Genomic DNA, 27853 nt, shown 5'->3' on the forward strand with positions numbered 1-27853 from the left:
ACAAAGACCTCCTCTGTCTCATGCCCATCCCCTCTCCCCTGTGATGGCCCCCTCCGTCCCATGCCCATCTTCTCCATCCTGTGACAGCCCCCTCCATCCTGCACCTGTCTCCTCTGTCACACAATGGCCACCTCCATCCCACACCCATCCCCTCCATCCCATGCCTGTCCCTTCCATCCCACAGTTGCCTCCTCTGTCCTGTGCCCATCCCCTCCATCCTGCACCCATGCCCTCTGTCCTGCACTGGTACCCTCCATCCCATGTCTGTCCCCTCTGTTCCCCCATCCTGCATCTGTCCTCTCCATCATTCTTTCCTCCCCTCCATTACAGTTCACAGTGTGGGGGAGGAAGGGGTGGGTAGGACTGCGGGGCACTCACCATCAGCAATGAGGTGCTCAGGGACATGGAGGGTGATCTTGACAACAAGGGGGCAGCTCATGTGGGAGGAGCATACCAGGCTGATGACACAGCTCGTCACGCTGATGAGGGTCAATGTGGTCTTGTTCACAGGGCTCCGGGGGGAGCCCACTGCAAAACACAAAGGCATAGTCAAACCTGAGACCCAAGGGACCCAGAAAGATCTGGGGGTGCAGCCAGAGGATCTCAGGGTGCAGAGACCCTGCCCAGCCCCCTGGAAATCCAGCATCAATCCAATCAAGCAGTCACTTTGTATTTTCAAAGCATGAAGCAGCCTTTGCCACAGCAGCCTCTCTATCCTGCCTGCTACAGCTGGGGTCTCTCTGAGCCCCCGCCACCCAGGCTCTCCTGCACCCCTGCACTGCTGCACACTGAGACCTTTGCAGCAGCAGGACTTTGAAGCAGAGCAGAGATACTGAGGACAAGAAAGGTAAATGCAATATCCTTTTTTTTTTTTTCCCCTCCTTCTTCTCGGCATTTCTCTTGGGTTAATTTTGCCATGACAACAGCTTCCTGGATGCCTTTGAAAAAGCAGCAGAGAGCCCTAACTGCTCAGGGCACACAGGTTTTTGACTTTTCATCTCTCAGCTGAAGAATCTGCGCTGAAAAAGATGTCTGAGGGCTGAGCTATCCCTTGTGGAGACAAAGCCTGAACCAGCCTCCCAGCACCCAGCATGGGCGCTGGGGGCAAAGATGGCTCTGAGGCCCGCCACTCCCAGAAAAACAAGGCACTGTCCAAAGAAGGAGGGAAAACAGACAGAAACTCTCCTCCCCAGGGGAGGAAACCTCCCAAAGGCGTGATGCAGGGCGAGACCCCTGCCCAGGGACCAAGCCTGTCTCCATCCTCCATTGCACTCACAGTTTGTACGTGCATGGTGGCAGAGCAAACCTGTGGCACCACTGTGCCAAACAGCAGCCCAGGAGCTCATGGGTCAGCCTTTGAAGCATGTTACTCATTAATACACACCAAAGCCCAGCAGAAGCCTCCAGCAAAAATCAGAATATATTTCATCCTCTGCTGAGAAACTCTACCGGAGAGCAGCAGCAGCCCACTGTGGGACCGGGCACCGACAACTGCCCATGGCAGCCCAGATCGCACCTGGTTTTCCATCTTTTGTCAATGGAAAGTTTGTGAATCCAGAGAGGTGATGGCAAACAAGGCAAGAGGGGCCATGGCTCACCGCCTGCCTCTGCGCCCACACCCACCTCGGCTGCGCCTCCGGCTCCGCGAAGGGTCCGTATAGAAGGTCAGCTGGGGATCAGTGTCCGCCTCCGTCCCCGAGTCCCCCTCGGGGTTAAGAAATGCTGAGCCAGCTGCAGGGGACACCAAGTGTGGTCATGGTGGGGCCAGCACCACACTGCCCCAAGCAGCCACATCCTACATCACCCCTTCAGGACAAGCATTGCCTTGAAGACCAGGATCCCTGTCTGCCAGGTGCAGTAGGGACAGCATCTTCTCCTCTTCCCACCACACACAGCCATGGCCCCTGCCATGGCTCCACTACCTTGCAACTTTTCCCCATGGCCATGCTGGTATCATAAAATATTTACCATGGCCAAAACCCTCTGCATCTTTGCAACCAACCAACCCAAAATAGTTTGCATTCTTGCAGACACTGCTTTTTCTGCTTCCCCCCACCCAAACCCTCATTTCCATGCTCTCACAAAACTCTGGCCCTATTTCTGCATCCCAGGTGAGGGTGAGTGGCTAGATCATGGGTGGGTGGAAGCCCAGAGCACCCCGTCTGCCCAAAAGGCTCCCCTACCTCTTGCCTTGTTGTTAATGCGCTTGCGCTGGCTGCTGGAGGTGTGGGACAGCAGCGTGGCCTGCTGGTGGTTCGAGTCCACAGGGCTGGTGGCGATGATGTTGTCCTTGTACTTGTTCATCAGGGACAGCTTGGCGTTATCGCTCCCTGAGCAGGAAGAATTGAAGGCAAAATCTTTCAGGGATAAAGATTTTAAAAAAGGAGGGAGGCAAGAAAGATATTTCCTTGGATCCTTTTCCATCATCTGCATGAGGTGACCAGGGTGCTGTGGCAAATGGGCCAAGCTGCCCCCCGTGCACCCTCCCGAGCTCCTCAAAGCCTGAAGGGACCAGCACCTCCTCCAAGCCTAGCCAAAAGCTGAGATTTAACATTCAACTTCTCAGGACACTTCTGCATACCCAGGTCTGCAAAGAAAACACCTGGAGAGCTTTAGGAAGCACACCATGGTCTTCCCAAACCATGTCTCAGTTGAGAAGGTTCCAATTGGGTGGCTCAGTTGGTAATATGGCCAATAAGCAAGTGTATTACAAGCCTCCAAGAATCCCGGCTGGTGATCAGAAGACAGCATTAACTCTGAATCATACTGAGAGACAGCATTAACTCTGAATCATACTGAGGGCAAGTATAATTTTGCTGCTAAAAGCCTCAGCTGAAGAAGACACCAGAAATCCTGGGATATAGAAGGGAATGTTGGGGGTCACCATGGGGGAGCTCAGAGGGGACACCATTCTGGTTCTCCATCAGGCCACAGGAACCACAGTCCTTCCCCTCAAAGCTCCACCCTGCATTGTCCCAGCCATGTCTCACTCAATGACAACCACTCTCAAACAGCTGCAAGGTCTCCCAGTGATGGAAGTGCCTTCAGAGTGTAACCAACATCTCACACACAAGGAAAATCCAGAGAAATGGGGAAAATGCTCAAGGGAAAACATGGCACGATGGAGAGAAGATGAGGTGGAAAGGACCCAGCTCAGCCCATGCCTCCCTGTCCTATCCTCACCTGGCGTGAGGTCCATGCTGGCCTTCTCATTGCAGCCCTGTAGTGAGTCCAGTGTGCGGGTGACCTGGCTGGCAAAGTCCTCCCCACCGTTCATGCACTCACGCTGGAGATGGTGCCGCAGGTCAGTGATGTCATACTCATAGCCGTCCAGGATGGGGGTCTCGCGGATGCTGAGTGTCCCGCTGGAGTTGTGGCCCTGCACGCGGGCGTTGCGCAGGCTCTCCCGCCCGTGGCCCCCAATCAGAACTGAGGGGATGTAGTGGATTTCATTGGCTGCCTCGGCGCTGGCGCTCTTCTGAGGCTGCGGCACCCGGCGCCGCTTGCACCACCGCCGGCGGGTGTAGAGGATCATCACGAGGCAGAGGATGGAGAGCAGCAGGGCAATCATCCCTCCCTGCGGGCACAAACGTGAGCAGGGCTCAGCTGGGGACCAGCACCAGCCGCCCCACCCCCGATGCAAACACACCAGGGATGCTCAGGAGTGGCCAAAGCGTGGGCAACAGCGAGAGGAGCCCGGTTGCACCGATAAGAGGGTGCTGGCACAGGGAGTGCCTGGTGCTGGCCAAGCAGTCCTGGCTGAAGCCTGCCTCGAGCTGGACCAGCTTTGAAGTCACCACTGAGGCATGAAAAAGCAGCATTTAAAGTAGAGCGTGTTTTGTTTCACTCTCCCGCAACATGTCTTTGAAAGCAGAGATCAGATTTATTCCAGGCAAACTCTCCTACAGGCAAGTTTTTCTGACCCATTTCCAATCAGTTTCAGTGCTGTCACTCTCAATCTTGGGAGATTTTCCCAGGGTATCCTGCAGAAATTGCGGCACAGATTAAAGGAGATCAAGACTCGAGACAGCCAGATGACTGAAGCGTTGGTTGGGGAATGCCTGGGCGAGGAGACTGAAAAAGCTCCTGCCCCATGGGGACAGACCCTGAAACTGCACCCAGCCCTGCCACCTCACCACTGTCCCCAAGGTCACCCTCCTGCAGAGGCATTGTCATGCACACAGATAGATGCAGCAAGATGAAAGCCCAAGCTGGCCCTTTACGCCCAGCCTGCCAAGAATAATAAGAATAAGAATAATAAAAATTAAAAAAAAGAGCCTGTGGAGCCAGCTAAGAGCTCCATGTCCATCCGCTGCTCCAGTCCCCCTCCTCTTTTCTATGCAATAGGTGATCTTGATAAAATAAAATAATAGTAATAATCTGCTCCATTAGGACAAAACATTAAGGGAATTATTGAATGAGATGTAGGAGAGGCAGCTGGAAAAGGAGCTCTAATGGCCATTATGGTTTAACCCTCTTTCATTCCCAGGATAATGGAGCTGCAATGCACCCTCCCAGCCCTCCTTCCAAACTTTCTTTAAAAAAAAAGAAAGAAAAAACCAAAGAAACTCCAGTGATTAAGGAGACAAGCAGTCCAGTGAAGGTGGGGGGGGCTGGCTGGCACACAGCGTCTATCTGGCCAGGAGCCTGCAGCTGGGAGGACGGGAAATCTCTTGTCGGGGCTGAAAACTGGCGCTGGATTCCTGCCCAGCCGTGCTCATTCTGAGTTCCTTAGTGGTAAAGTCAGGGCCCAATTCTCTATCACATTCAAACCCCTTTGAGTTCTTCTGATCCATAAATAAGTGGGGGTTATCCCCATCTCTACTGGAGATGCCCTTCCATATCACAGCTCTCCATCATCCCGGGGAAGGGTCCACCTGCAAATGGGGGTGACAAGCAGATGAGAGTAATACCGGGGCATTCCTGGCTTTCCTTTGCTGCCCTCCATATGCACACTATATCTCCCAAATACCAGAGAGCTCTGCCATACACCTGTGCTGGTAAACAAGGGAGGCTAAGCTGGAGCTCGAGTCAGGTGGACACCCATTTGTTTAGGACTGCGGCTGTGGGTTCTCAAAAAAGACCTGTTATTTAATTGAAACTGAATTTTTGCTGCCCTGATAGTCTGAGAGCTCAAACTATCCCTGAGGAAAAGCAGCCTGTGGCCACTGGAGATTTCAAGAGGTTCTGAAGGGAGGAAGAAAACCAGCACTAAGTCTTCTCCACACTGTGCTAGCTGGAGAGGGGTCAGGGCACCACCTCAGACCCCCAGTTCCTCTCCATGGGAGCACAGAAATCCCATTCTGCCTTCATCCCCCCCTGACCCAGCACTCATACAACAGCTGTGAGGGGAGCCCTGTGCTGAGCAGACGCAGGAGTGTTTCTCGCACAGTCCATGTGCGGACCGCTGTCACGACAGATACAGCCCCTCGCTCACACTTCTTCTCTTGGCAACCACATGGGAGAGAAAGAAAATCAGCCTTGAAAACTCCACGTGATCCTGACTCCTGGCACAAAAGCCAACCTCTATTTGTCAGGGTGTAAGGATGCCACCAGAGCAGAGCCGAGAGTGATGGAGAAAAGGGGGGAGAGGGGGGATTCAATCTGTATTTACACATTTTTGTATGAAAGCGATGAGTTGAAGACGTCGTTTTCATCAGCTCGATAATAAGCCTTGTTTCAGGCACTCCTGCCTCCATCTAGTATTCAGTGGTGCCCATGAAAACCAAGACCACAGTGGCAGAGTGGGGCCAGCCTCTCCAGAGGTGATGCACCCTCTTGGGAGCAGCTGGAAATGGACAGTAAAAAAAAGGGAACGGCCTGACACGTTTTTTGGGGGTGGCTTTGCCAGTGATTATTTTTTTTCCTCGAGACTAATCAAGCACAAATGATGGAGGAGAAACCTGGCCTGGGGCTGCAATCTGGAAGAGCTATTGACACTCTCATTAGGGTAGGCACCATTAAACAGCCTGTTTGCAGCCTCGTCAACACATTGTCTCCAGCTAATTATCTTCTAGTGGCACGAAAATTGTCAGATTCTTCAGATTTTTTCCAACATAAGAAAAAAAAAAAACCAACAAACCACAGATCTACCTTCAACACACAGATCTCTGCCTCACCCTCCTTTCTCTGCCATCAAAACCTTGTCCCCATGTTTCTGCAGGGAGGAGGAGAGCTGTGCAGCCTCCACACATGGGATGCTCTTGCTTACTGCACACTGCAAAACCGCGGCCACAGGGCTGCTGTCCTGATGAAAGCAGTGGTGACAGTGCCTGCTGGCACCATGACACCCACTGCGCGCCAGAGCAACGGGTACCTGGTACCATCCACTGGGCAAAGGGCTCCTGACAAGGTCAATGTGAATTAACTCCGGGTTAAGGTGCTCAAGACCTTCAAAGTCCAGCAACCCCTGGGGATAAAGGCACCCCTGCAAACATATTTGCAAAATGATGCAAACTAAAGGAGAGGTTTAAAGCAGCCCGATGTTAAAGCACCCTGTGTGCAGCCGGTGTCCAGGGCTTCTTAACCAGCCCCTGAAGGTGGGCTCTGCTCCCCATCCTAGGATAGCTGGAGCCAGGTGGGGAAATGTATGGCTTTTCAAAAGCCCCTATATTTTCTACAGGTTTCTGAGCACCTAAAGGGGGGCTGCCTTCCCATCACGTACCATGACAGAGATGTGGAGGATCCTCAGCTCTTCCTCTGCTGACTCGGTCTGGGGCTCATCCGTGGGGTCGAAGCCAGGCAGGTTGGGGGCTCCGTCTTGGTGATGGATGTGGAAGAGCAACGTGCCATTCTCCAGCCACTGCTGCCGCCAGCGCACCAGGGGGATGTCATCCGTGTTGCCTGAGATCTCTGCAAAAGCAAAGCTGGTCATGTGGAAAACGCAGCAGAAGAGAGGGGTAATGGAGGACATTCACCTCTTCCCAAAAAATGGGTGGAGGGACCAAGGGACACACACAGGAGGCTCCCTCTGATCACCTCCTGTGAGCACCATGGCTGCCCCTACACGGCAGACTAAAGAGACTAAAATCATATTTCTAGGTAAAATCCAGATGTGGGCCCCTCCAAAAATCCAGATGTAGTGCGGGGACAGAGCACTTACTGACAGCATCTCGGGGCTGGGGCCAGAGCCAGGGACCCTGGCAGCATCCTTCCAGCTCTAATTCAGCCAGGTTTCACCCACGTGCTTCATGTAAAAAACACAGCTCCAGCTGTGGGGAGTGGAGGATATAGGACATCTTCTCAGCGGCACTAATGGGATCACTGGGATCACAGCACTAATTTATTGCAGACAGAAAATATTTCCCCGTCCTTTGTGAACGGAGAAATGTGCACGTGGCTGCGATCGCACCTGCAGTTCTGGCTCTGATTGAGGTGCACTCAGAGGTTTTCCGTCTTCAACCAGTTTTTGCAGCTTCCCACACAGGACACAGCCCTGAGATCTAGAGATGTACCTGCACCTTCTGCCCAAACGCCCTGACTTTCCTCAAGTACCTTTAGGGTTTGGGGGCACTGGGACAGATGGACAGAGCTGGGCTGAGGAGCGACAGTGGCAGATGACACCCAAGCAGGAGGAGCAGCTGAGGACAGGGACACAACATGTGCCACAGGACGCTAAATGCTGAATCAAACCAGCTCACATGGCTGACTCCAAAATTTCAGGGACATGGGGTTAGCAAAAGGGGGCGGTGACACCAGCACATCCCTAGGAGAGATGGGCACCGTTTTAACCATCACCTCCATCTCAGACCAGATCACCTTGATCACCATCTCAGATCACCTTGATCTCAGCCATCAGCTTGAGACTGCCATTTGCCCATTAGTTATTTTTCCTGAAAATATAAGCTTCAATTGCATTTGTTGGAATGACCATTAAAAACATGATGAGCTTCCCAGCAAGACGCAGCTTTCCCTCCTGTCTCTGCCCCATGGGAATGGTCCAGCCAGACCCATCCACTCCATCCTACTTGTAGCCATGTGTTTTGATGGCAATGGGAAAGAGCCCGTCTCGCTTTGCAAATTGTCATCTTTATTTTGCTTGTTTCATGCTGCCTTCAAATGAAAACTGGAATTCAATTACAGTGCCGAAAAACAACATTTTAAATTTACTGTTAATTAATTTCATTAGGCTGCCTTAAGTGAGCTAGCTACCGGGGAGGGGGGGAAGGGAAATCTGCATCAGGAACCAGGTTCATCCTCCCAAACTGATTTGATTAATCAAAAGAAACATTAGCCACAGTGAGCCAATTGGCAGATTGTTTCTGCTCAGCATGGGCCATATTTCTGGTGGTAATCAGTACACTTTGAGTGTCCTAAGCAGAGAGATGCTGAGCTCTCCTTGATGCCACTGGGAAGCGAAACTGAGAGGAGTTAAAACAACTAGGAAGCCAGAAGCACTTTTGAAATTCCTTCTAACCGCTGAGCTGCGTGTTTAGGCACACAGATCCCCTTTGAAAAGCCAGTCCTGAGAGCCAGGAGGTTTTGAAAAAGCAGATTTCCTCCTCTCCCACCTGGTCTTTATTCATGGGCTGAAAGGGGAAAACAAGCTTTCCTGCTTCCCCAACTCCCCACGGCTTCTCAACTTCAAATGAACTAGCTCAAATGGAAGAAAATACTCTCCTCGCACCTGCCTGCTAACGTGAAATTAGGAGTAATTAAGGCAAGAGTTTTTATGCACAACAGGAACTCAGCATACTGACATTTGGAAAAATGTAAATACCAGCATTTGCTCCATTGTAAAGAGTGAAAATAATAGATACTAAGTATATGACATTGTGACATTTAGAAAGCTGGAGTTAAAGGTGTTTTCCCCTAGTTCTGACATATCATTGAAAAAGCAGCACCCTTCAGCTCATTAATATTTGAGGAGGGCTCCTTGATGGAAGTTATTTAAATGATTAATAGATTATAGTAAATTTAAGCCTTAAAATAGGTTGTCATAATTTCAAATATATTTAAACAGGCTTATTTTTAAAAAGAAAAATGTATTTCAATAAAAAATGGATTCGTTTTAAAACAGCACAATCCAGCCACAGAGCCTGAGCATGTTATCCTCTCCCACCAGACATCACGACACAACCCTGTGGCTGCATCGCACAGAAGTCAGAAGTGCTAGAAACAGAGGAAAACACCCCAGAAATCAACGCCATCAGCCCAAACCGGCAGGCTATGACCCCTCCATCACAGCGCAGGACAAGGCTGCTCCACCATCTCTGCTCCTGCGCTGGGCAAAGGCTCTTGAGGCAGTGCCTGCATGAGCGAGCTTCATCCTTGGACATCCTCCTCCTCTCCTCAAGGGTCTTAGCAATACACCTATCCCACTCCATTTCTAAATGAAAAAGTTATACATATAAATGCTTTCCTGTGCCTATGAAGTTCTCCTGGAGTTTGGTTCAAGCAAGACCAAGACCAAGACAAGATGAAGATAAGCCAAAGACCAAGACAAAGACCAAGCTTCCTCCCTAACCCAGCATCTTTTTGCTCTCTCTTCTCCCAGTCCAATGCATTCCACTTTTATCTTTGTCTTGCGCTCCAAGCAGACATCTCATCACTTGGTGGGAGAGCTACATGTTGCCAACTGGGGCCATTTATCTGGGTGCTGTAGGGGCTCAGCTCTGCCATGGGGCTGGCAGGTCCCAACCCTGCTGGCCAGCTTGTACTGCGGGGCCAGGAGACCCCAGAGGAGGTGAGAAAGTGGGCAGAAATTAAAAAAAAAAAAAAGGCAGGAGGGAGAGGATAATTTCAAGTTCAAAGTTTGAAAGATACTGATGATAGGCCTGGTCCCTGCATGGCTTTCATTAAGGCCTTGGATATGAAGCCATTAGCACTAGTATTAACTTCTTGCACCTCTGTTAAAAAATAGCCTGCCTGAGTCAGGGGTTAATAACAGTAGGAGACCGCTAATTAGGCCGTGCTGCATTCACCTGGTATCAAACGTGGCCCAGGTCCTTCATAGCTACAGGAGCAGCAGCCTCCAAAGACCCTGGCTGATGCTTTCAACATAATGGCTGTGGCTGCTCCCCTCCCAGACCATCTGTGACGGGAGGGGTGGGAAGAAAAGGTTGTAGAGGAGCAAACTGAGGAGAGGACAGAAGTCCAGATGAAGTTGCCGGAGGTGGGTGGCTTTATACCTGCTTCATTACTGATCATCCCAAATAACCTGATTTCCCTAGGGACAGCTGTCCCACCCAAAGAAAACCTAGTCCTTCTGGAGGTAACACTTTGCATCTCCTAATTTTGGGAGGCAACACCTCCATCGCAGCCCAATTCTGCACCCGAGCTGGTGCAACGTCGAAACTGTGGCCCCCGAGCCCAGCGCCAACATGGACCCATTCTGGCATCCTCGTACCCCCACTGAGATGCAGCATTGTGGCACACAAAGAGAGCAACTCTCCTTAAAAACGCACACCAGCATTTTGATGAAAAAGAAAAAAATGGCAAAACAATTTTCCTTTCCATTTGGAAGTGTTTTGCACTAATAGACGCCTCCGATTAGTCAAATGAACTCTGCCATAATGCCAGTCTCTGCAGACTCATTTCATACAGCAGAGTGCAGATTTTGACTTGGACTTATATTTCCTTGTTAACATTTAAACCTGGCTTATTTTCCATCCGGAACCTGACTGCGTTTTTATTTAAGTTCCCCATTAGCTATGGCTTTTGCTCTGTGTCTAAACCTCACACATCCTTTAGAGGGCTCTAACTCAGCTAAAGCAAGCCCTGGCCTTATACTCCTCCAAGGGTCCTCAATGTCTGAAATCACTCAGCAGACCTTCCCACCATGAGCCACTCACACTCTCTGTTGGGACCTCAGGCCTTGATTCCTATCAATTCAGATGTCAAAATGCATATCCTGATATTTAACTCGGTTTTACTCCTGAGGTTTTAGTGACACATCTTTCACAGGATAATATTCATGTTTTTATGGGCCCATTTAAAAAAATCACATTCATCACTGACTATCCATGTTTTATTCACATTTTTTTTTCCTGTCTCCAATCTCAGGTAAGAAAACTAGCTCATTCTGTAGGTCATTCTGCCTTTTCAAGACAATCCAGCTTTTCCATACCAGCAAACACAAACCTCACTTTATTAGGAATGTGCTTCACGGAACAGGGCACCTTGGGCAAAATTTCCAAAAGACCCATAGACATGGGAGACCTAAAGGCTCAAGGAAAAGGCACCCACTGTATCTGGAACCACTCTCTGGCTAGGTCAGAGAGATCACCCCACCACAATGTCTGCACGTGGGGCTGGTACACGTGAAGCCATTAGCTGTCATAGCAAGGGTGATAGCTAACCAGGTTTCTCCTTGAAACGTAGGGTGCCTTTGCTTTTGGGAAGATCATCAAGGAGTTACATTTCAAAGCTGTAGCCACACTTTAGCCTTGAACTGGGATTTTTGTCCCAAATATGCCATGGCCCTATTTCGTCTCTTTAACAACAAAACCCGCCATCACTCTGGAAGTGACATTGTGTCGCAGAGCCATTTGCAGAGCAAAGGACACTGATTCATTATTAATGGGTCTGAGTCGAGGGGGTCTGCTTTGCAGCTGCTGACTTTACAACGCGGCGTGCCCCATTGCCCCACTCTTTCCTACGGACCCAAGGATATGCCCAACCGCACCTGTGTGACATCCCCTTTGAGGTTATTTTTCCACCGCATTTGTCAATGCAAACTTGGCTAATGCATGTGGCTGCAATGAGCAGGCTGGGACATTCACTGGTGTTTGATTTTCAGTCCTGGTTTTTCAGTTTGGTCCCATCTGCTGTAACTGTGAACTACAGAGGAGATGTGGGAAGAGAGACAAATCCACCTGCTGGACCAACACATGGGAGACATGGTCATGTAAAAAAAACCCAAAGCCCCACACCACAACAGTGAGCAAGAGCAAAATAAAGAGGATGTGTGACAAGAACTTATGAGATGCAAGGTTGATATTTAAATCCCAGGAAGGACCACATTTGTAGTTGATATCCCACCCTGCAATGCCATCACATAATCTCTTCCAGAAGGAAGCCCAGGTCTCCATGGAAAGAGCACAAATGATGGAGAAGCTCCCAATCAGCCATGGAAAATTACTGCCCTGGCTAAATTGCCTCCCAGCAAATCTGTGAGATGGAGAGCACGAAACCCTCAGCCCAGACGGTGCTCACCTATGAGCAGCAGAGGAACACAACTGCTGAACTCCATCAATACACCAGCTATCACTCAGAAAGTGTGAGCAACTTGAGGAGCAAAACTTGGCAGAGGAGACCCCAATCTCTCAAAAAAGCTCATGCATCATGGAAATTACGGACCAGTAAATCCTACTTCTGCCCTGGACAGTCTGTTAGAGGAAGCGGTAGGTGCATGGATAAATATGGGCCACTCAACACTGTAAGCCAGTAGATAAGGGTGATCCAGTTTGATGGACTCATTTCAAAGAGTCCTTGTCAAAATCCACCCTCAAAGTTTTCCAAAGTGCTGAAGTGGGGTTGGGATAAGAGGGAAAGACCTCTTGAAGCCCACCAGGTGGGGGAGGAATAAGAGGTTAGTTTTCACAATGAAAGGAGGTTAACAAGAAGTCCCACAGAGATCTTTGTCAGGACCTCGGCTGTTCAGAAATGCTCTAGAAGAGGAGGTGAATGACAAAGTTGGTCACCAATGCTAAATTTAGTCTCCACAAAGCTAAAGCTGCGAAGTGATGGAGGAAAGTGGGCAAAGAAGTGGGCAGGTGAAATTCAACTTTGGTGAAAGCAAGCCAATCTCAAATCCTGCAAGTGGTATTCAGGTCAGCCATGTCATAATAGAGGAGGCAGAGCTAGGAAGGTTTGGAGGAGGGGTACAAGGAAGATGAGATGTCACAAATGGCTTTGTGGAGAGGAGAAACCAATTGCATTAGGATGCCTCAGAAAGGAAAACAAATAACTGAGCAAGGACATGATAAAAGCCTATAAAATCATGAAGCCAGTGGAGCAGAGGGAAAGGCAATGATTATTCACTATTTCTCACTTTGCAAGAATTAGGAGTATAAAAACTAACAAAAGGCTCTGTTTCATCCACCATAAAGTATGAAAGCACTGAGAAAGGAATCGAATTCAGGGAAGACCAGTGGCTATCGAGCCAGACAGCCCAGAGGCAAATCCCAGCTCGAGAAATCCCTGTGGCGCAGACCTTGGCAGTAGGGAAAGGGCCACACAATATATGCTGTGGTTTTTACATTTTTTTCACCCAAGTATCAGCTACTTTCCATGGCTGGAGATGCCAAGGGACCACAAACCCGCTGTCCCCCACACTGCCCAGAGTCTTGGGGACGGAGGGTGGCTGCAAAGCCAGCTAGGTGCTGCCCAGGCCACCCTTTGAGGATCCATCCCACATCAACATGTCCCTTCAGGAGCAGCTGAGACCCTCTGCTCCTCCAGGTACTGCCTCACTGGGGGAAGGAGACCCCAAGGCAACTCCCTCCTGTTTGAGATAGCCTCTTGCCACCCAGCCAGCAACTCCCCCCCCTCCCCTTCTAAATCCCAGCCCTCCATGCTGTCAGACCCTATTGACCCAAGACGCCTGCCAAGATTACCTTCAGATTTCCAAGCCAGCCAGCAATTTTCACAGGGAGGCAAAGGGCTATTTATATCCATCGCGGGCTGGCAGGGAAGGTAATGGCCAGCCACTCCAGCCCATCTGCCAGGCACTTAGCAAGACATTGGAGCATATCGTACAGGCGAGGTCAAGCAGCGGCAGTGAGGGGACAGGGAGGGGAGGTGAGGGGATGCTTTACAGCGATGACATGGACTTCACTTCAAGGGTAAACTTCAGCCCGCTCCTGCAGACTAATTTGTTTAAGTGCTCATTGTGCCAAGGCCAAGAGGTCAGGCAAATTAGACATTATTTTGGCATTCTCATGCTCGGCACAGGAAATGAGCATGGTTGCTCATCTCCTGGGGGGAGAGCCAGGACCTGCCTGTCCTCTGGGGCATGGGAGAGATGAGGTGGCCCTCCCAGGGGATGAAACAGGACCAAAATAACCCTGTCTGCTCTCCTGCCAACAGCGGGGCCAAGAGGTTTGCCATGAGGTGGTCCTCCTCTTCCTCCCACCTCCCCTGGAGAGACCGATGCTGGTCTTCAGGGCAGGACAAATCCTCACTGGTGGCCCCATACTGGAATGGAGAAGGCAGGCATGGGTTACTGCCAACTGCAGCCTAATGTCATAAACTCTTCAGTAGGGAGGTCTTACTCAATTTCAAGCTACATTTTCAAGTTTGTGGAGAGGCTTTGAAAGATAACGAGGAGAAGGGGGAAAAAAAAAAAAAGGAAGAAAGATGTAGAAGGGGGAAAAAGTTGACTGTGCATCTTGAATTTATCATGCTTGAAAGAAGAGCTTGTCAAGAGGGCCAGAGACCAGCCAGTGCATGGTGATCAATGGGAGGACTTTTGGGTCTAGTCAAGCTTGTTTCAGATTTACAGTAACTGAATAGAGACATAAATCTGTCGCCGCCTGACGAAAATGGAGGTAATTAAATCTGCAGGTGTATATAATTGTCATATTGACGATCTATATAAATCAGTGGAGCCAGCAGAGGCACAAAGCACCATGCTGAGCGCACAGCCTCCCCGCAAGAGGCTGTTTGCCCACCTGCCTGGCCAGGAGACAGGACGGGCAGGTGCAGGACACAGCCCCAGGGACACCCATCTCACACGCTTGGACCTGCCCATCGCCGCAGACACCACGACCGTCTCCTCTGCAAAAGACCTTCTCCTGGTTGCCCCCAAGAGCAGCAAAACCAGCAGGACCCTCCCCCCCCCGCCGCTGCTTTCAATGGATTCAATTACCTGCAGTCTCATCCTGGCTACTGCCAAATTTCTCAGCACTTCAGGAGGATGAAGGTGGGATCCCTAGCATTGAGACACCCAACCGCAGACACCACGGGGGACTCTTTGCAGACACTTTGAAGGTCCGAGCCCAACTGCAAGTGGGGCACTTACTTGATCTTGCAGCAACTCTTTTTTTTTTTAATTTATTTTAACCTTTGTTATTTTGGGAACTTTGAAGTCTAAGCTGCTCCGAGGTGGCTACCTTTGTAGGAAGGACAGAAAGTGCAGAGTGGGGATTTGAAAGAAGGGAAGAATAGGGAGGGGAAGAAATGGTGCTTCACAGCTGAGGTCTATGGCAGCTCCTTCACCATATCTCCCACATCCCAACAAACCCACCCCGGCAGGAACTCAGGGCTCTTTTACCAGCAGCTACAGGAAATCCGGATGCAAAGCAACCACCATGTCTTCCATTTATCTAACACTGCAACCCAGAGAAACTTCAAAGACCTTTGCAGACCTGCATCCCTTCTCCCACTGGTCAATGGGACACTCCTTGGTCGCCAGGGTGGCTGCAGAGCATCCTTCCCAGCCACCGCAGCTCAGCCCCGCTCCTGCCATGTGTGCCTGTACTACAGGGACACATTTCTTCCCTCCATGACAGGAGGGACAGGAACATGAAGGAAGGCTTTCCCATCATTGTTGCCAGCCAGGTGGCCTCACACGTGCTCACGGGCCAACCCCACTTCCCAGGTTGAGCGCTACATACGTGCGACAATTTGATAATTAAAAATTAAGCAAGCACTTCTGCATTGCAGCTTAAATTATGTAACTCCGCTCTTCAGTTTCAGCACCCATCAGCTTTAATGTGATTGCATGGCAGTACAGCCCTGCCTGTATTTACCTGCCTGTCTTTGAAGGCAGGGCTCGTGCCCTTGGCAGGGAAGAGGAAACCCCAATGTCATAACCACAGGCAGAAAGTTCCCTCGTGTTCACATGGAAAAGAAAAAGGAGGAAAATCTACTTATTTTCCTGGTCTAGAGCTAAAATCTGGGATGGCCAGAAACAAGGGAATGGAGCTGGGATGCTCCAGCCCAGCAAAGTGCAGAGGGTTGCCCCAGCCATGGCAGCATGTCTGAGACTGGGGGGTTTCTGAGCGAGGGGCTGCTGCCTCTTGCTCCTCCTGTACCAAAGGGAAGCAGCATCCCATATTAGCAAATAAGCAGCATTTCTGTAAGCAAACAAAATTAAATCAAGGCAAGGAGTGAGCTGCATTTTTGGTATCTTGAGAGCAAAGAGCCCTGCCAGACTCTGAGCACTGAGTAACTGCAAATGCCTGCACTTACGGCCACATCTTTGCTTTATCCCCGTGGGCTCTGGCTGTTGCCAAGACCAGGGATCAGTGGGCCAGCCTGCCACCTCCTCCCTTCCTCGACCAGAAACCCACCAAATACATGGCCATGGCCTCTGCAGTGCTATTCCCAAGACACAGATGCTGCCAGCCAGTGTGAAACCAGCCAGTAATTTCTGTGGTAATTAGCTCCAAAGGGTGCTTTACTGGGCTCCATGCACAGCAGCTTCAAGAAGCCACCAGGGATGCCGCGGCTCACACCTGTGGCAAGCAGCTCTGCCAGTACCCTCCATCACTGCTCCTAATGTCCCTGGGTTTTCGTGTGGTCCCTCCAGTTATTTTCTACCTCCTGGCATCGCGCCTCTCCTCCCACCTTGTGGTCCTTCTTTTCTTGCCCTCCCTCCATCATCCTGGTGCTTTCCCGCTGCCGGCACAGCTGCATTTCACATGCATGCTGCCTTTCATCCCATGGCACGTGACAAGCCCTTCTTCCCTGGTGCTGAGCTTTAATTACAAGGAGGTGGATGGATCCAGCCCGGGCTGACCATGCCACCATCATCCCATGGGGAGACACGCACCACGTCCATCCCAGGAACCTCCACATCCTGCTTTTAGCCCCCAGCCCCAGTGCCCGCAGGACACCCCTTCACCCTAGTTTGTTCCGGCAGGTGTGGGGGGGACTGCAAGGTGATGCTCGGGGGCCAGCAGCTTGAGGCTGAGTCCTCCAGCTATTAACCAGTGACATGCCTTTATTACAAGCAAGAAAATGTGATAATAGAAAAGATGATAATAAAAAGCTGTGGAAGCCAACCCAGGTCCAAGGTTGACTAAGCAGGCTTGATGCACGTGATGCACTCTGCTCCACCATCCACAGAGGGGGCTGCACTATTTCTCCTGCCCACCAGGTCTGAGTGCATCAGGAGCATGGCACACCTGGGAAGAGAGCAGCTCCTGCTGAAAAGCTAATAAAATTGGTTTGATTTTTCCCTGGAAGAATATTTCAGGCATTGTCTTGCTTGCAGATGCTTGGACACGCATCCCAGCCTTGCTAAAGCTGCACCTTGGTGTGAGCTGGAACAAGACCCCTGCAGGTCCCTGCTCATAGGCTGGCAGAGACATTTCTAATCCCCCCCCAAATTCCTGGGCCACATGTCATGTCTGCAAAGACAAACTCCCTGGCTTGTCCCTTTTGCCAGCAAGAAAGCCAGCAGCTCCACAGCAGCGCGATGGTTGTTGAGTCCCACCACTGCTCCTTGCCAGAGCTCTGCCGAAGTGGTAAAAGCCAAAGCCCAGCTATTTCTAGCTGACCAATAGAGGAAAGGTTGGGGAGATGCAGTTCTGGGATGGGAAAACTGCTCCACACTGGCACGAGGGCCACTGGGAAAGCAGTGCCCAGAAGAGCTCAGGGCAAGCCCAGGGTGGTGGGAGGCACAGCAGGCTCTCTGGTCCAAACCTGATGTTTCAAGGATATTTCCCATCAGCTGCAGACACTGGGGACATCATTAGGGGAGCCGATGGGCTGAGAGCACTACAGCAATTTAAAGTCAGCGCTGAGACGGAATTAGCCCCTCTGGGACCCTGCGGCCACAGCTGCAAAGTAGACCCTGTCAAGAAAACTTGGGAGCATGATGTCTCCTCTCCCAGGCATCTCCCCTTCCCCACCAAAGCCAGCCAGCTCAATCGATCCCTGCAGGAGCCCCGTTACCACAACGCTGCCCGTCTCGGCAGGAGAAAGGGCCCTGCCTCCTGATGCCACACACACAAAGACAAATCACCCCAACCTGCGCTGAGCCACCTGCCCCCATGCTGGAGCAGTGCCCTGTAGTCATTTCACATATCCTCACTCCTCCTGCAGTGCACTGAACCCTTCATTCACAGCAACCCCCCACACCCCCCAAACCTTCACCTACAGAGCTAGGAAGGGGGTTTTTAAACCTTAAGCCACCTCTTCTAGAAAAACACCCTGCTGCTTCATACATGGTGGAGAAACTCCATTATGGGAGGGCATTTGGTGGCCGTGGGGCAGTGGCACCAGGGAGAACCAGGAGCCCACCAGCCCAGGCAGTGGGTTCCCAGGACCATGTACTCCCTCTCTTGCTCCCCTTGGGATGCTCAGATTAATTGCCTTGTCTCCTGGAGCTTTTAGCTGGAACAAATAAAAGAAAAAGGGGGGCTCGCCAAAACCCATAATAAGGTCTACAGTTCCTCTGAGCTACAAGGGCTGCTTTAAATTTGGGGGTTTTTTAGTTTTTTTTTCTTTTTTTTTTTTTTTTTATTTTATTTGAAGGAGGTTTCCATGGTAACTGTCTCCCATCACACAAGAGCCTGTCCCCGGGATATTTCGAGGTTGCTAATATCTGCTTTCCCAGGCAGCCACTGTGTTGTGACGGTGACATCATGACCAGTTTTTTTGGCAGGGGAGGAGGGTTGGGGTGCAGGAAAGAGGAACAGGAGGTGTTGCCTCCAAAAACCAAAGTCAAGGTCCTGTCTGTACCCAGTTTCTCCTGCCCACCAGGCAGACCTCCATCCCAAAGGGCTCCAGCAGCCAGGTGATGGTTTCGCTTGGACTGTGGACCTGATTCGGGGAGCACTCCCGAGGCAACACAGCCCTCGCCGAGCCAAGCAGAAGTGACGTGTCCACGCAAGGCTCTCAGGATCTCAGGCTCTCAGACAGGACAAGGCAGAGGGTATAGGCTCAGACCCCTGCCCATGCCCATCACCAGTGAACAAGGCCCTGCAGCAAAGCAAAGGAGTGGGTCAGCTTAGACCACGTCCCAAACCAGACTCCAAAGAGCCCAGCACCGGTGCCACAGGGTTAGCATCTATTCCAAGCATCCCCCAGCTGCAGGGCATCAAAACAGGATCAGAAATACCCTCGTGGCATGCAGGAGTGGAGGATACTCTCCTCTGGGCGCTTTCTCAGCGTTAAGCCGTAGTGTTACGCTGTAGCAGGGCAGCCAGAACCTGGCAAACAAAAATCATCCCTTATCTAGACAAATCCCTCAGCCTCCAGAGTGCTGCTGCTCTGGGTGAGCCACCGGCCACAGCCAGGCTGGCTGCAGAGAAGGCAGAACCCGGCAATTTGCAAGTAAAAGGACAGCCAGTCACAAATGACAGAGCCGTCACCATCCAGACACTGCCTTAATCCTGCCAGGCAAAAATTCCTTCATTTGAAGGACTGCTCTGCAGTGAGACTCCAAGAGAGATGATTTCAGAGCCTTCATTTAGCTGGCTAAGCAACCATTAAAAAAAAAAACTGTAAGAAACAGGCTGCCGCCCAGGAGCAAATTCCACGCTGGGCAGAGGTGAGATAGCAGCATCAGGGAGGCGTGTGGCTGCCACTCCATCGCGTGGACCACAGCCAGTTCCTGGAGGTAAATCATGCCTGTAAATCTTTGGGGGCCTTCGAGGAGCGCCCACGTGGACAGCCCAGCCCCTGAAACTGGGACAGGTCTCGGCACAGGCATGGGAACAAGTCTGAGCATCCCTGCCAGGATGCAGTCTGAGGAATTAAGGTTGGGAGTGATTAAAAGGAGCTGGGAGCACTGCTCTGCACATCCAGCCGAAACAGGGAGCCAGGCCCCCGCAGGCCCCTCCGCTGAGTGCCGGTCCCCTGCCCGCCCTGCCAAGCACTGCCAGACCCTGATCTCCCCCCCTGCTTTCTGGGTCAGAGAGATACCCTCCCAGCCCTACTGCCGCTGGAGCCGGCTGGATGCATGGTTGCTGTGGCAACGGGTTCCCAGAGACAAAATCCCTATTTCTTTTTTTTTTTTCCCTTGGTTAAGAAAAAATATACAAGAGGCCCTCTACATCCGCTGTGCCACCAAAACCTGCACTCCCAGTAGGAGAGTGGGTCGGTGACAGGCACAGCATGGGGGCAAGGTGTCCATAAGGATGGGGATGTGCACCCTGTGCCTCCCTCCTGAGCCTTGGTTATCCCCAGTTTGGCCATGGGGGACCCCATGCTCTTCCCAGGGATGCTGCCCACTTTCATGCAGCACTGTCCACCCTAGCCACTGGGTTTTAAGGGTTGCGCCTGCTCGTAACTGAGGCTGGTGCTGGGTCCATCACCTGGAGGAGAACGTGTGACCAGGCATGGGGGGTGTGCTCGGTGTTTCAGTGCCTCTGAGCAGGTCAGCTCACCCACTCTGGCCCCATCTTTCAGCTGGAAAAGGGATGTGGAAAGGCCAGGTTTACATTGCGTGGCCAAGAGCAAGGGGAGGAATGGGGTCCCACCAGTGGTTTGCACCCAAACCCTATCAGATGAGCCTGTCCTGTCCCACCAGATGCTCCAGGGCAGGTCCAGGGCAGGATGCATCCCCTCGGCAGGTCCCTCTGCTTTGCTGGAAGCTCTGCAAGCCCCCAGGCCTTGGTGGCACCCTTTGGGGCATGCTGGCCTCTGCTGCCAGCACCCACGAGGACACCTTCAGTGCAAAAAGCAAGCACCAAAACATCAGAGGTTCCCCCTGATAAGGTGCAGCAACACTGAGGTCTCAGTGATGGGCTGGGTTTGACGGAGAGAAAAGGTGGAGGCAAGCGGTGGGGAGGGAAGCATCTCGCACCACAGACTGGGCAGCCAGCAGTGCTCTGGATACTATGGACAACATCCCACCACTAGCACCAACCACTCCAGGAGGGTGTAGGAAGAAGGTGGCACCCCTGGATTTGCAGGAGATGTAAACCCCAAAGCATCCGTCTCAAATTCACCCCACAGCGATGGGAACTGGGCTTAGGAACCTGGCCAGGAGATCAACTGCTGGCAGCAGAAGGGAATTAAGTGCATCCCACTGCCAGGGCAGGTTTTGCCAAGGGGCAGGTGGACTGCTGTTGGGGCTTTTCAGGGTCCCTTCCCCACCACAGATCCTGATGTGGATGGGTTGGGATGCCCCCGGCGACCCCCCTGGCCGCCCTCCAAGCCATCTGGCAGGGAGGTGCCAGCAGCCGCCCCCTCGGCCAGGCACGTGGGAACATAGATCATACCGCCAGGTTTCAGTGCATGCGACAGTGTCCAGGATCAAAGCCAAGTTCAATTAATGGCTCACAATCTTATTAGAGAAATTATTTCAGGATCTTGAGTAAAAGTCCAATATATCCACTCCATTCCATTAGTCAGGCTCATTTAGTAATTCAATCAATCTAAGCAAGGCAATTGAGCTCCTCTGGTATAATTTAACTTGGTTATTCTCTAGGTACTTAAGAATTTCTTAATATTTGCTCCATTATTTCACCATTACACCTATTTCCAGGTGCAAGGTTCGCACCAGAGCGATGCTGTGGGTCTTGCATTGGGACCAGCCCCACTGCAGCCCTCTGCCGTGCCCTGATCTCACAGGATGAGGACATGTGATGGGGAAGAGGAGCTCAGGTGGTGATACTGGGGAGCCCTCTCCTCCCTTGGAAATGAACTTGAGCTGGGGACCAGCACTGCAACACCCCGAGACCCCCTTTCCTACCGTGGAGAGCTGGGACCAAAGAGCTGCCCTGTGTGCCACCAGCTTTGGGACCCACAAGAAGTGCCCAGACCCAAGTAAGAGGAGTGAGGCCAAGAAATCCCCAACCAAAACCCAACAGGATGCTGCTCTTACTTGATGTGGAAGTGGAAAAAAAAAAAAAAAAAAAAAAGGGATAACACAATCCTGCAGCCCCTTGGCTCCTGCTTCCCTCCTCCAGGGCCATTTAGGAGCTGGGGGCTGAGGGCAGACAGGGTGCGGGGGGATGACACACTGCCTCCCGCAGTCTGCAGCAGCGGGGAGACATGTGGGATGGGGATGAGGATGAGAGCCGACGGGTGTCACATCTCACCACCTCCCCACACAGCCTGGAAGGAGACCTGGGGCAGGCAGGCACGCTGGCAGCCCATCACCCCGATTAACAGCATCCCCACGGCGGTCTGTCTCGCATCCCCATGACCCCCCATGCTATCCCCCCGTTATTAACCCAGGCAAGTCATGGCCAGAGCTGCCACCAGCACAGTCAAGAGCTTAGCAGAGATTTAACAAAAAAAATTGATTAGATATTTCGGGGAGATATTCAAGAGCAGTTAAATATGCCCAACTCATTGGTGCCTTTGAAAAATCTCACCCCTCTAAAAAATTAGAATTGATTTTGTATTTAAAAAGGAATCTATTTAATTTAAAAGTAAGATAATTTGAAATCATGACAGCTTGTATTAAGGCCTGAGTTTATGATAATCTATTAAAGTCATTGAAGTTAAGAACCTTCTCCCATCCTCTGCTGCCAAGGCTCCTGTGAGGGTGATGGGGAGGGGGGGAGAAGTCGGGGGGGCAAGGGGCTGCGCTGCCCCTGTTTCAGGGCACAGCAGCTGGGCTGGAAACCAGGGAGGCAGAAAAAGCTCCTTCAGCTCCTCCACACTCAAGGAAAAAAAAAAAAAAAACCAAAACAGGACATAAGAAACCATCCGGTATTTCAAGATCGTAAATTATCCAGCACCCAGAAAGCATGGATTTGACACATCAGCTCTGCCTTCTCATTCCTAAGTCCATTTTATGCACAAAACTGCATTACAAGACTTTGTTTTCCAAATATCTAGTGCATTACTTGGGTGATGGAGTCAAAGACACCATCTTTCACGCAGTTTTTAATGGCATTGCAAATCTCCACTGAGCCCAAGGGGCCACAGGAAGCTAGGATGCTAATAAATACCCGACTCGCTGGTTTGTAACCTGCGAAGGATGGGGCCCAAAACAATTAGCAGCCTGCAGGAGTGTGAATCCAGTTAATGACATATCAAATGTGGCTGGATGCTGCCGAGCCAAGCAGCAAGGAAGAAGGGGGTGTGAAGGTTAGTGGACAAGTATATTGAGCTGCTAATTAGCATTTCTTAATGGCCACTGACCAGTAAGACTTGGCCTCCACTCAGGAAAAAATATAACTAATGCAACAAACACAAAACGAGATGAAAGGTGGCCATTTCAAATGGAGGTTTCCTTGATTTAAAGCAGGATGAAACCAGGCGCTTTTAAATGCAGACAGCCCAGCACGCACCAGCGAGCAGCCCCATCCCTGCTCCCACACCCTCACCACTTCCCAGAAATTCAGGAGGTGGGAAAAAACCTCGCAGCAAAATGGGGGGGATGGTGTCAAAGTCCCTTTGGGGTCATGCATATAAAACTGTGTGGGTTTTTATGGGTATGAGCATGAAAGGCGATGCACGTGGGGACCGCATGACACTGAGCTGCTCCTGAGCAAACGCGGGCAGTGAGGCAGCACATGCACAAGGCGGCAGCCAGCGCAATTAAAAGACGCTCCCTTCGTTAGCAAAGGGAGCTGCAAAGCATCTGAAAGCCCTGACCAAGTGCCTCCCCTCACCGTAAACCAGGGGTAGTAATCGCACAAAATATCCCTCTGCTTTCAGAGGAACGTCGGAGCAGCCACAGAGTCCCCACTTTTGGGAGGGCTCAGTACCAATGCACTCAACACACACGGCTCTGGCACTGGGACAGCCATGAGCGGGAACGAGACCCAAAAATGGTGCATGTAGAGCAGGCAACAAGCAATGCCTTACCCTCTCGGGTAAAGATAAATATAAAGCTAAAGCTGCAGGGCAGCAGATCAGGGAAAGCCAAAGCAAATGCGTCCCCAGCCACACCATGGCTCACCGCTACCTGCAGCGGAGAGAAGCAAACGCATGAAGGGGATGGATGCCAGTCCCCACGCATGACTTTCCCACCACCCCCTGCAGACCCCAAGGTCAGGCAGACAGTCCCCAGGTCCCCATCGTCCCCACTGACACAGGTGAACCCTGGCAGATCTTGGCTTGGGGGGGTCCATCAAAGTCCCTGCCACACCACCCACCAGCAGCGAGGGGATGCCCACAACCTCCGCATTCATCAAATTGATTATGTTACCGGAGCATCTCATCAGGGGGGTGGGGAGTGACAGCCATTTTTGGGGTGCCCAGTTCAACACACACCCCCAGCACCCTATTTTTAGCAAGCAACATATGTGGATCTCCAAAGACCCAGCACATCTCTAGCTGGGGGAAAAACCTTGACCCATGTGCTCATCGGTGGGATGCCCTGTTTGGCCACCATGGCATGGAGGTGCCACCAAGGCAGAAGAAACCGTGCACTCTGGTCTCCATGAACACCAGCCAAGCCTGAAAGCACTTGAATTATTTAGGGGGGTTTTGAGGAGGACAGCCAGGGCTGGAGAGGGATGACACCAGGGTACCCTTGGGCTCCCCAGTCCTGACACTTTCCTGGCTGCTCTCCTCGCCCCTTCCCCTGCTGCAGTCCCAGCCTGCTGCAGCCACATCCCTGCAAGTTTCTGCCATCTTCATGGGGAAACTGAGGCATGGAGCAACCTTGAGTGCGTTGCTCAAAAGCCCACGTGGCAGAGCCAAGGTGCCACTGCCAGGAGCAGCCATGGAGCACCACCTGCCCTTTGCAGTGCTCAAAGCCCACACCCAGGCCCTCCCCAGCCCTGGGGCAGCACCCTAGGGTCTGGTCCAAGCCCCTGCCAGCTGGCAGGGCAGCTCCCCTCCCCTCAGGAACCCCTACCCTGTACACAGGCCCTGGATGTGAAAACCACCAAAAGAAGGAGCAGTCACCCAGCTCCCTCCCCAGCAGAGACACCCTGAGCCAGACCTGGCTCAGAGGCACAGAGGTGGATGTGGGAATTACCCGCTGCTCCAACACATTATCGTACATTCAAACAGAACAAGGCGGGCACAATTAACGGGTCTGGGGTTTGCTGGGGACAGTGCAATCAGCACTGCGTGAAGCCAGGTTCCTGGAAGGATGCTCAAAGGCACCCTCCAGCTACGCACAAGCCTTGTGGAACAGAAACAGCCACCAACACCAGTTCCACACATTGACCCGACATGGCCATGTCCCCGCTGAGTGCGCAGCACCAGCAGCGATGCTCCCTGTCCCACGGGTTTCTTGGGCTGGGGGCTCTCTGGCTCCAGAGGATGCAGCCTCTGAGTTACTAAGCCTGGGTCTTGCAAGACCTCTATGCACTTCAGGGCTTCTGCCAGGCAAAAGCAGTGCCGAGGTTAGTAATACTAATACTACTATTAATAATAACACCACCACCACCCACACATGGCAAAGCAGCACAACGACAACAATAATACCCACATATGGCAAAGTGGCCACGCCAGCTTCAGAGCAAGCCCTTCTCTGGCCGGAGAGAGATGTAACATGGCATTTCCCAGGAGTCACCAAGCCAAACCCCTGGCAAACAGGGGGCCCGTGAGGTGCCCAGTCCTGCCAGCCCAGTCCCCAGCCCCAGCATCCCGGAGGGGGAGACATGTACTGGGACCACTTCTGTGTCTCCACAACCCAAACCCCTGCGTGCCAGGGACTGGTGCAGCCCCATGCACCCACAGGCTCTCAGGGGGCTGATGTCCCAGGTGGCAATGCCCAGGAAAGCCTGACCACCACCCAGACATCAGGGTGCACTGACGTGGGGCCAGCTGTCCTCGTATTTGGCCGGTGGCCTAAGCAGAAAGAGGTGAAAGCAAACGCCTGCCCGGCATCATCAGCGCAAGCCCTGGGTGCAGCGGGGGCTGTCAGGGCGGGTGGGTCCTTTCCTATGCTGCCCAGCGTATGGCACCTCGTGGATTTGAAAAATCCCAGGGGAAATCCCTGCAGTACCAGCCAGGGGACGTGCCCGGGGACCCCCGCCCAATCAAAGCCATACATCCCCGCCCAGATGCTCCCCGCTAGCAGCATCCCAGGCCCTGGGGCCCATCGGGGTCCAGCTCCCTGGCAGCGGGTCCGAGGGGGGCAGGGGACAAGCGCCAGTGTCGCCTTTGGGGCCTCAAGGCAACACGGGGCTGGCAGCCATGCCTGCGCATCCCCTGCATCCGCCGCGCTGCCACCCTGTTGCCACAGCAACGCTCTCCGGCCTCCGCCGCAGCATCCCGCAGCGGAGGGCTTGGACCAGGGAGCAGGGTGGGCAGCACAGGCTGCTGCCCCCTCCCTTCATGGCCCCTGGCCTTGAGCAAATCATCCCTGGCTGTCCCCGCACCCCCCCACCATGGCATCAACAGCCCCCCACCTGCCACTGCCTTTCTCACAGAAGGGGGATGCCCATGCAGCAGAGCGCTGCCCCGCGCCCATGCAGCACTCAGGACTGGGGGCTTTTTTGCGCACAAAAGGGCCCGGGGGCCAGAGAGGTGATGAAGCGCTGGGGAGAAAAAACAGGTTGGAGCCACCATTATGCCCTGCCCGCACACAAGGGTTGCACAGAGGAGCAATGCCGTGCAAAGCGACGCACCAATGCCTTATTTTGGGGACAACATCCAGACAAGAGTGCATTTTAAAAACTTCACAGGGCACCCAAAGTGCTGCGGGAGCAGCAACGGATGGGCAAGGCTTGCAGGAGGTGTGCACAGCCACCGTGGGGCTGCTAGGAAAGCGACGGCAGCGTTTACCCAGTGTGGGGGTTACGTGCAGGCAGTGGTAGGAAACTGGTATTCTGCACAAATACCACTGAAAATTTAAAATCTCAGTGACTTGTTCTAGGCGGCGCAGAGGGAAGCGGGTCCCTGTGCACAAGTGGCAGAGGCCCTGCTCTGATCACAGCATAAACAAAGGAGCAAATTATTGGCTTTTTTTGTGGATGAAAACTGAAGCAGCCCATCAGATTTGGGCAGATGTGCCTCACATGGCGGGTGAAGCGCAGAGGCCTGACTAGAGCAGGTGGGACGCACCTGGAGCACGTGAGCAGGCCAAAGCCTAAAACCTGGGGACAGGAGTATGGGAGACAGCACATACAGGTGGGGTGGGAAATGCTGGGCACCGGAGTATTTTTCCACCAGGCTGCAGGAAAAGTGACTCTGCTCAGGGGCAGACAAAGCAGAAACCCTCACCTCCAGCCAGCTGCGCTGAAAGCAGACTGCGGGCCTCCTGCCAGCACGAGCCACGCGTGGCGGTGCACCGAGCTGCAGACAAGCCCCGTGGGTGACAACCCGGGGATGCACCAGGCACCCCGGGCCTGCAGCATCTCCACGGCATCCACACAGCCCGCTGCTGCAGCTGGTGCCGAGATGCTGCAGCGGGGTGAAGCGGCGCCGGGGCCCAGATGCGGCAGGGTACCCGCACGCCGGTGCCGCAGGGAGGAGCCCCGCAGCCGGGGATGCTCGGGGCCCGCTGCCGGGAGGGGAGGGGACCCGCCGCGCACCGGCGCTGCCCGCAGGCCCGCCCGGAGGCTCACCCAGCACGAAGTAAGGCAGCTCCGTATTCTCCAGGTCATCCACCACCACCATCTCACCGGGGAAATCGTTGCGGACGGAGAAGAGCAGCTTGGGCTCGGCGGCCGAGGAGCCGTGCATGATGCTGAGGTCGTTCTCCCGCAGGAAGGGCAGCGCCGACACCGTGATGCTCTTCAGCTTGCACTCCAGCTCCTTGGCCGCCGCCTCCGCCGCCGCCTCGGCGGGGCCGCTGCCCGCCGCCAAGCAGCAGCCGGCGAGCAGGGCGCACAGCCCGGCCAAAGCCATCTTGGACCCCGCGCCGCGCTCCCAGCGCCGGCCGGGCGGGCGGCGGCGGCGGCGGCGGCGGAGAGAGGGGCGGGGACGCGGGGCCCGGCACCTCCCCGTGCGGCTCGGCACGGCTGCGCTCGGCTCGGCTCGGCTGTGCTCGGCTCGGCACGGCACCCTCGGCTTCCCCGGGCCCGGCGACTCCCCCCTCCTCCGCTTCCCCCGGTTTTTCCCGCATCCCTGGAAACCCGGCAGGGCTGCG

At 53.0% G+C, this 27853-nt stretch overlaps 1 protein-coding gene across 1 annotated transcript in view; it reads right to left on the reverse strand.

The window, feature by feature from the left end:
• Positions 1-27612, reverse strand: part of ASTN1 (astrotactin 1) — a 47935-nt gene extending 20323 nt beyond the window's left edge. The window contains exons 1-6 of the mRNA XM_075711151.1: positions 27330-27612; positions 6665-6852; positions 3184-3577; positions 2184-2330; positions 1624-1731; positions 379-528 (exon numbers count right to left, since the gene is read on the reverse strand). Of these exons, the coding sequence (XP_075567266.1) occupies positions 379-528; positions 1624-1731; positions 2184-2330; positions 3184-3577; positions 6665-6852; positions 27330-27612 (1270 nt within the window). The remainder of the gene's footprint in view (positions 1-378; positions 529-1623; positions 1732-2183; positions 2331-3183; positions 3578-6664; positions 6853-27329) is intronic.
• Positions 27613-27853: the final 241 nt, after the last annotated feature.

This window comes from Pelecanus crispus, chromosome 5, assembly GCF_030463565.1.
Source record: "Pelecanus crispus isolate bPelCri1 chromosome 5, bPelCri1.pri, whole genome shotgun sequence".
Lineage (NCBI taxonomy): Eukaryota > Metazoa > Chordata > Aves > Pelecaniformes > Pelecanidae > Pelecanus > Pelecanus crispus.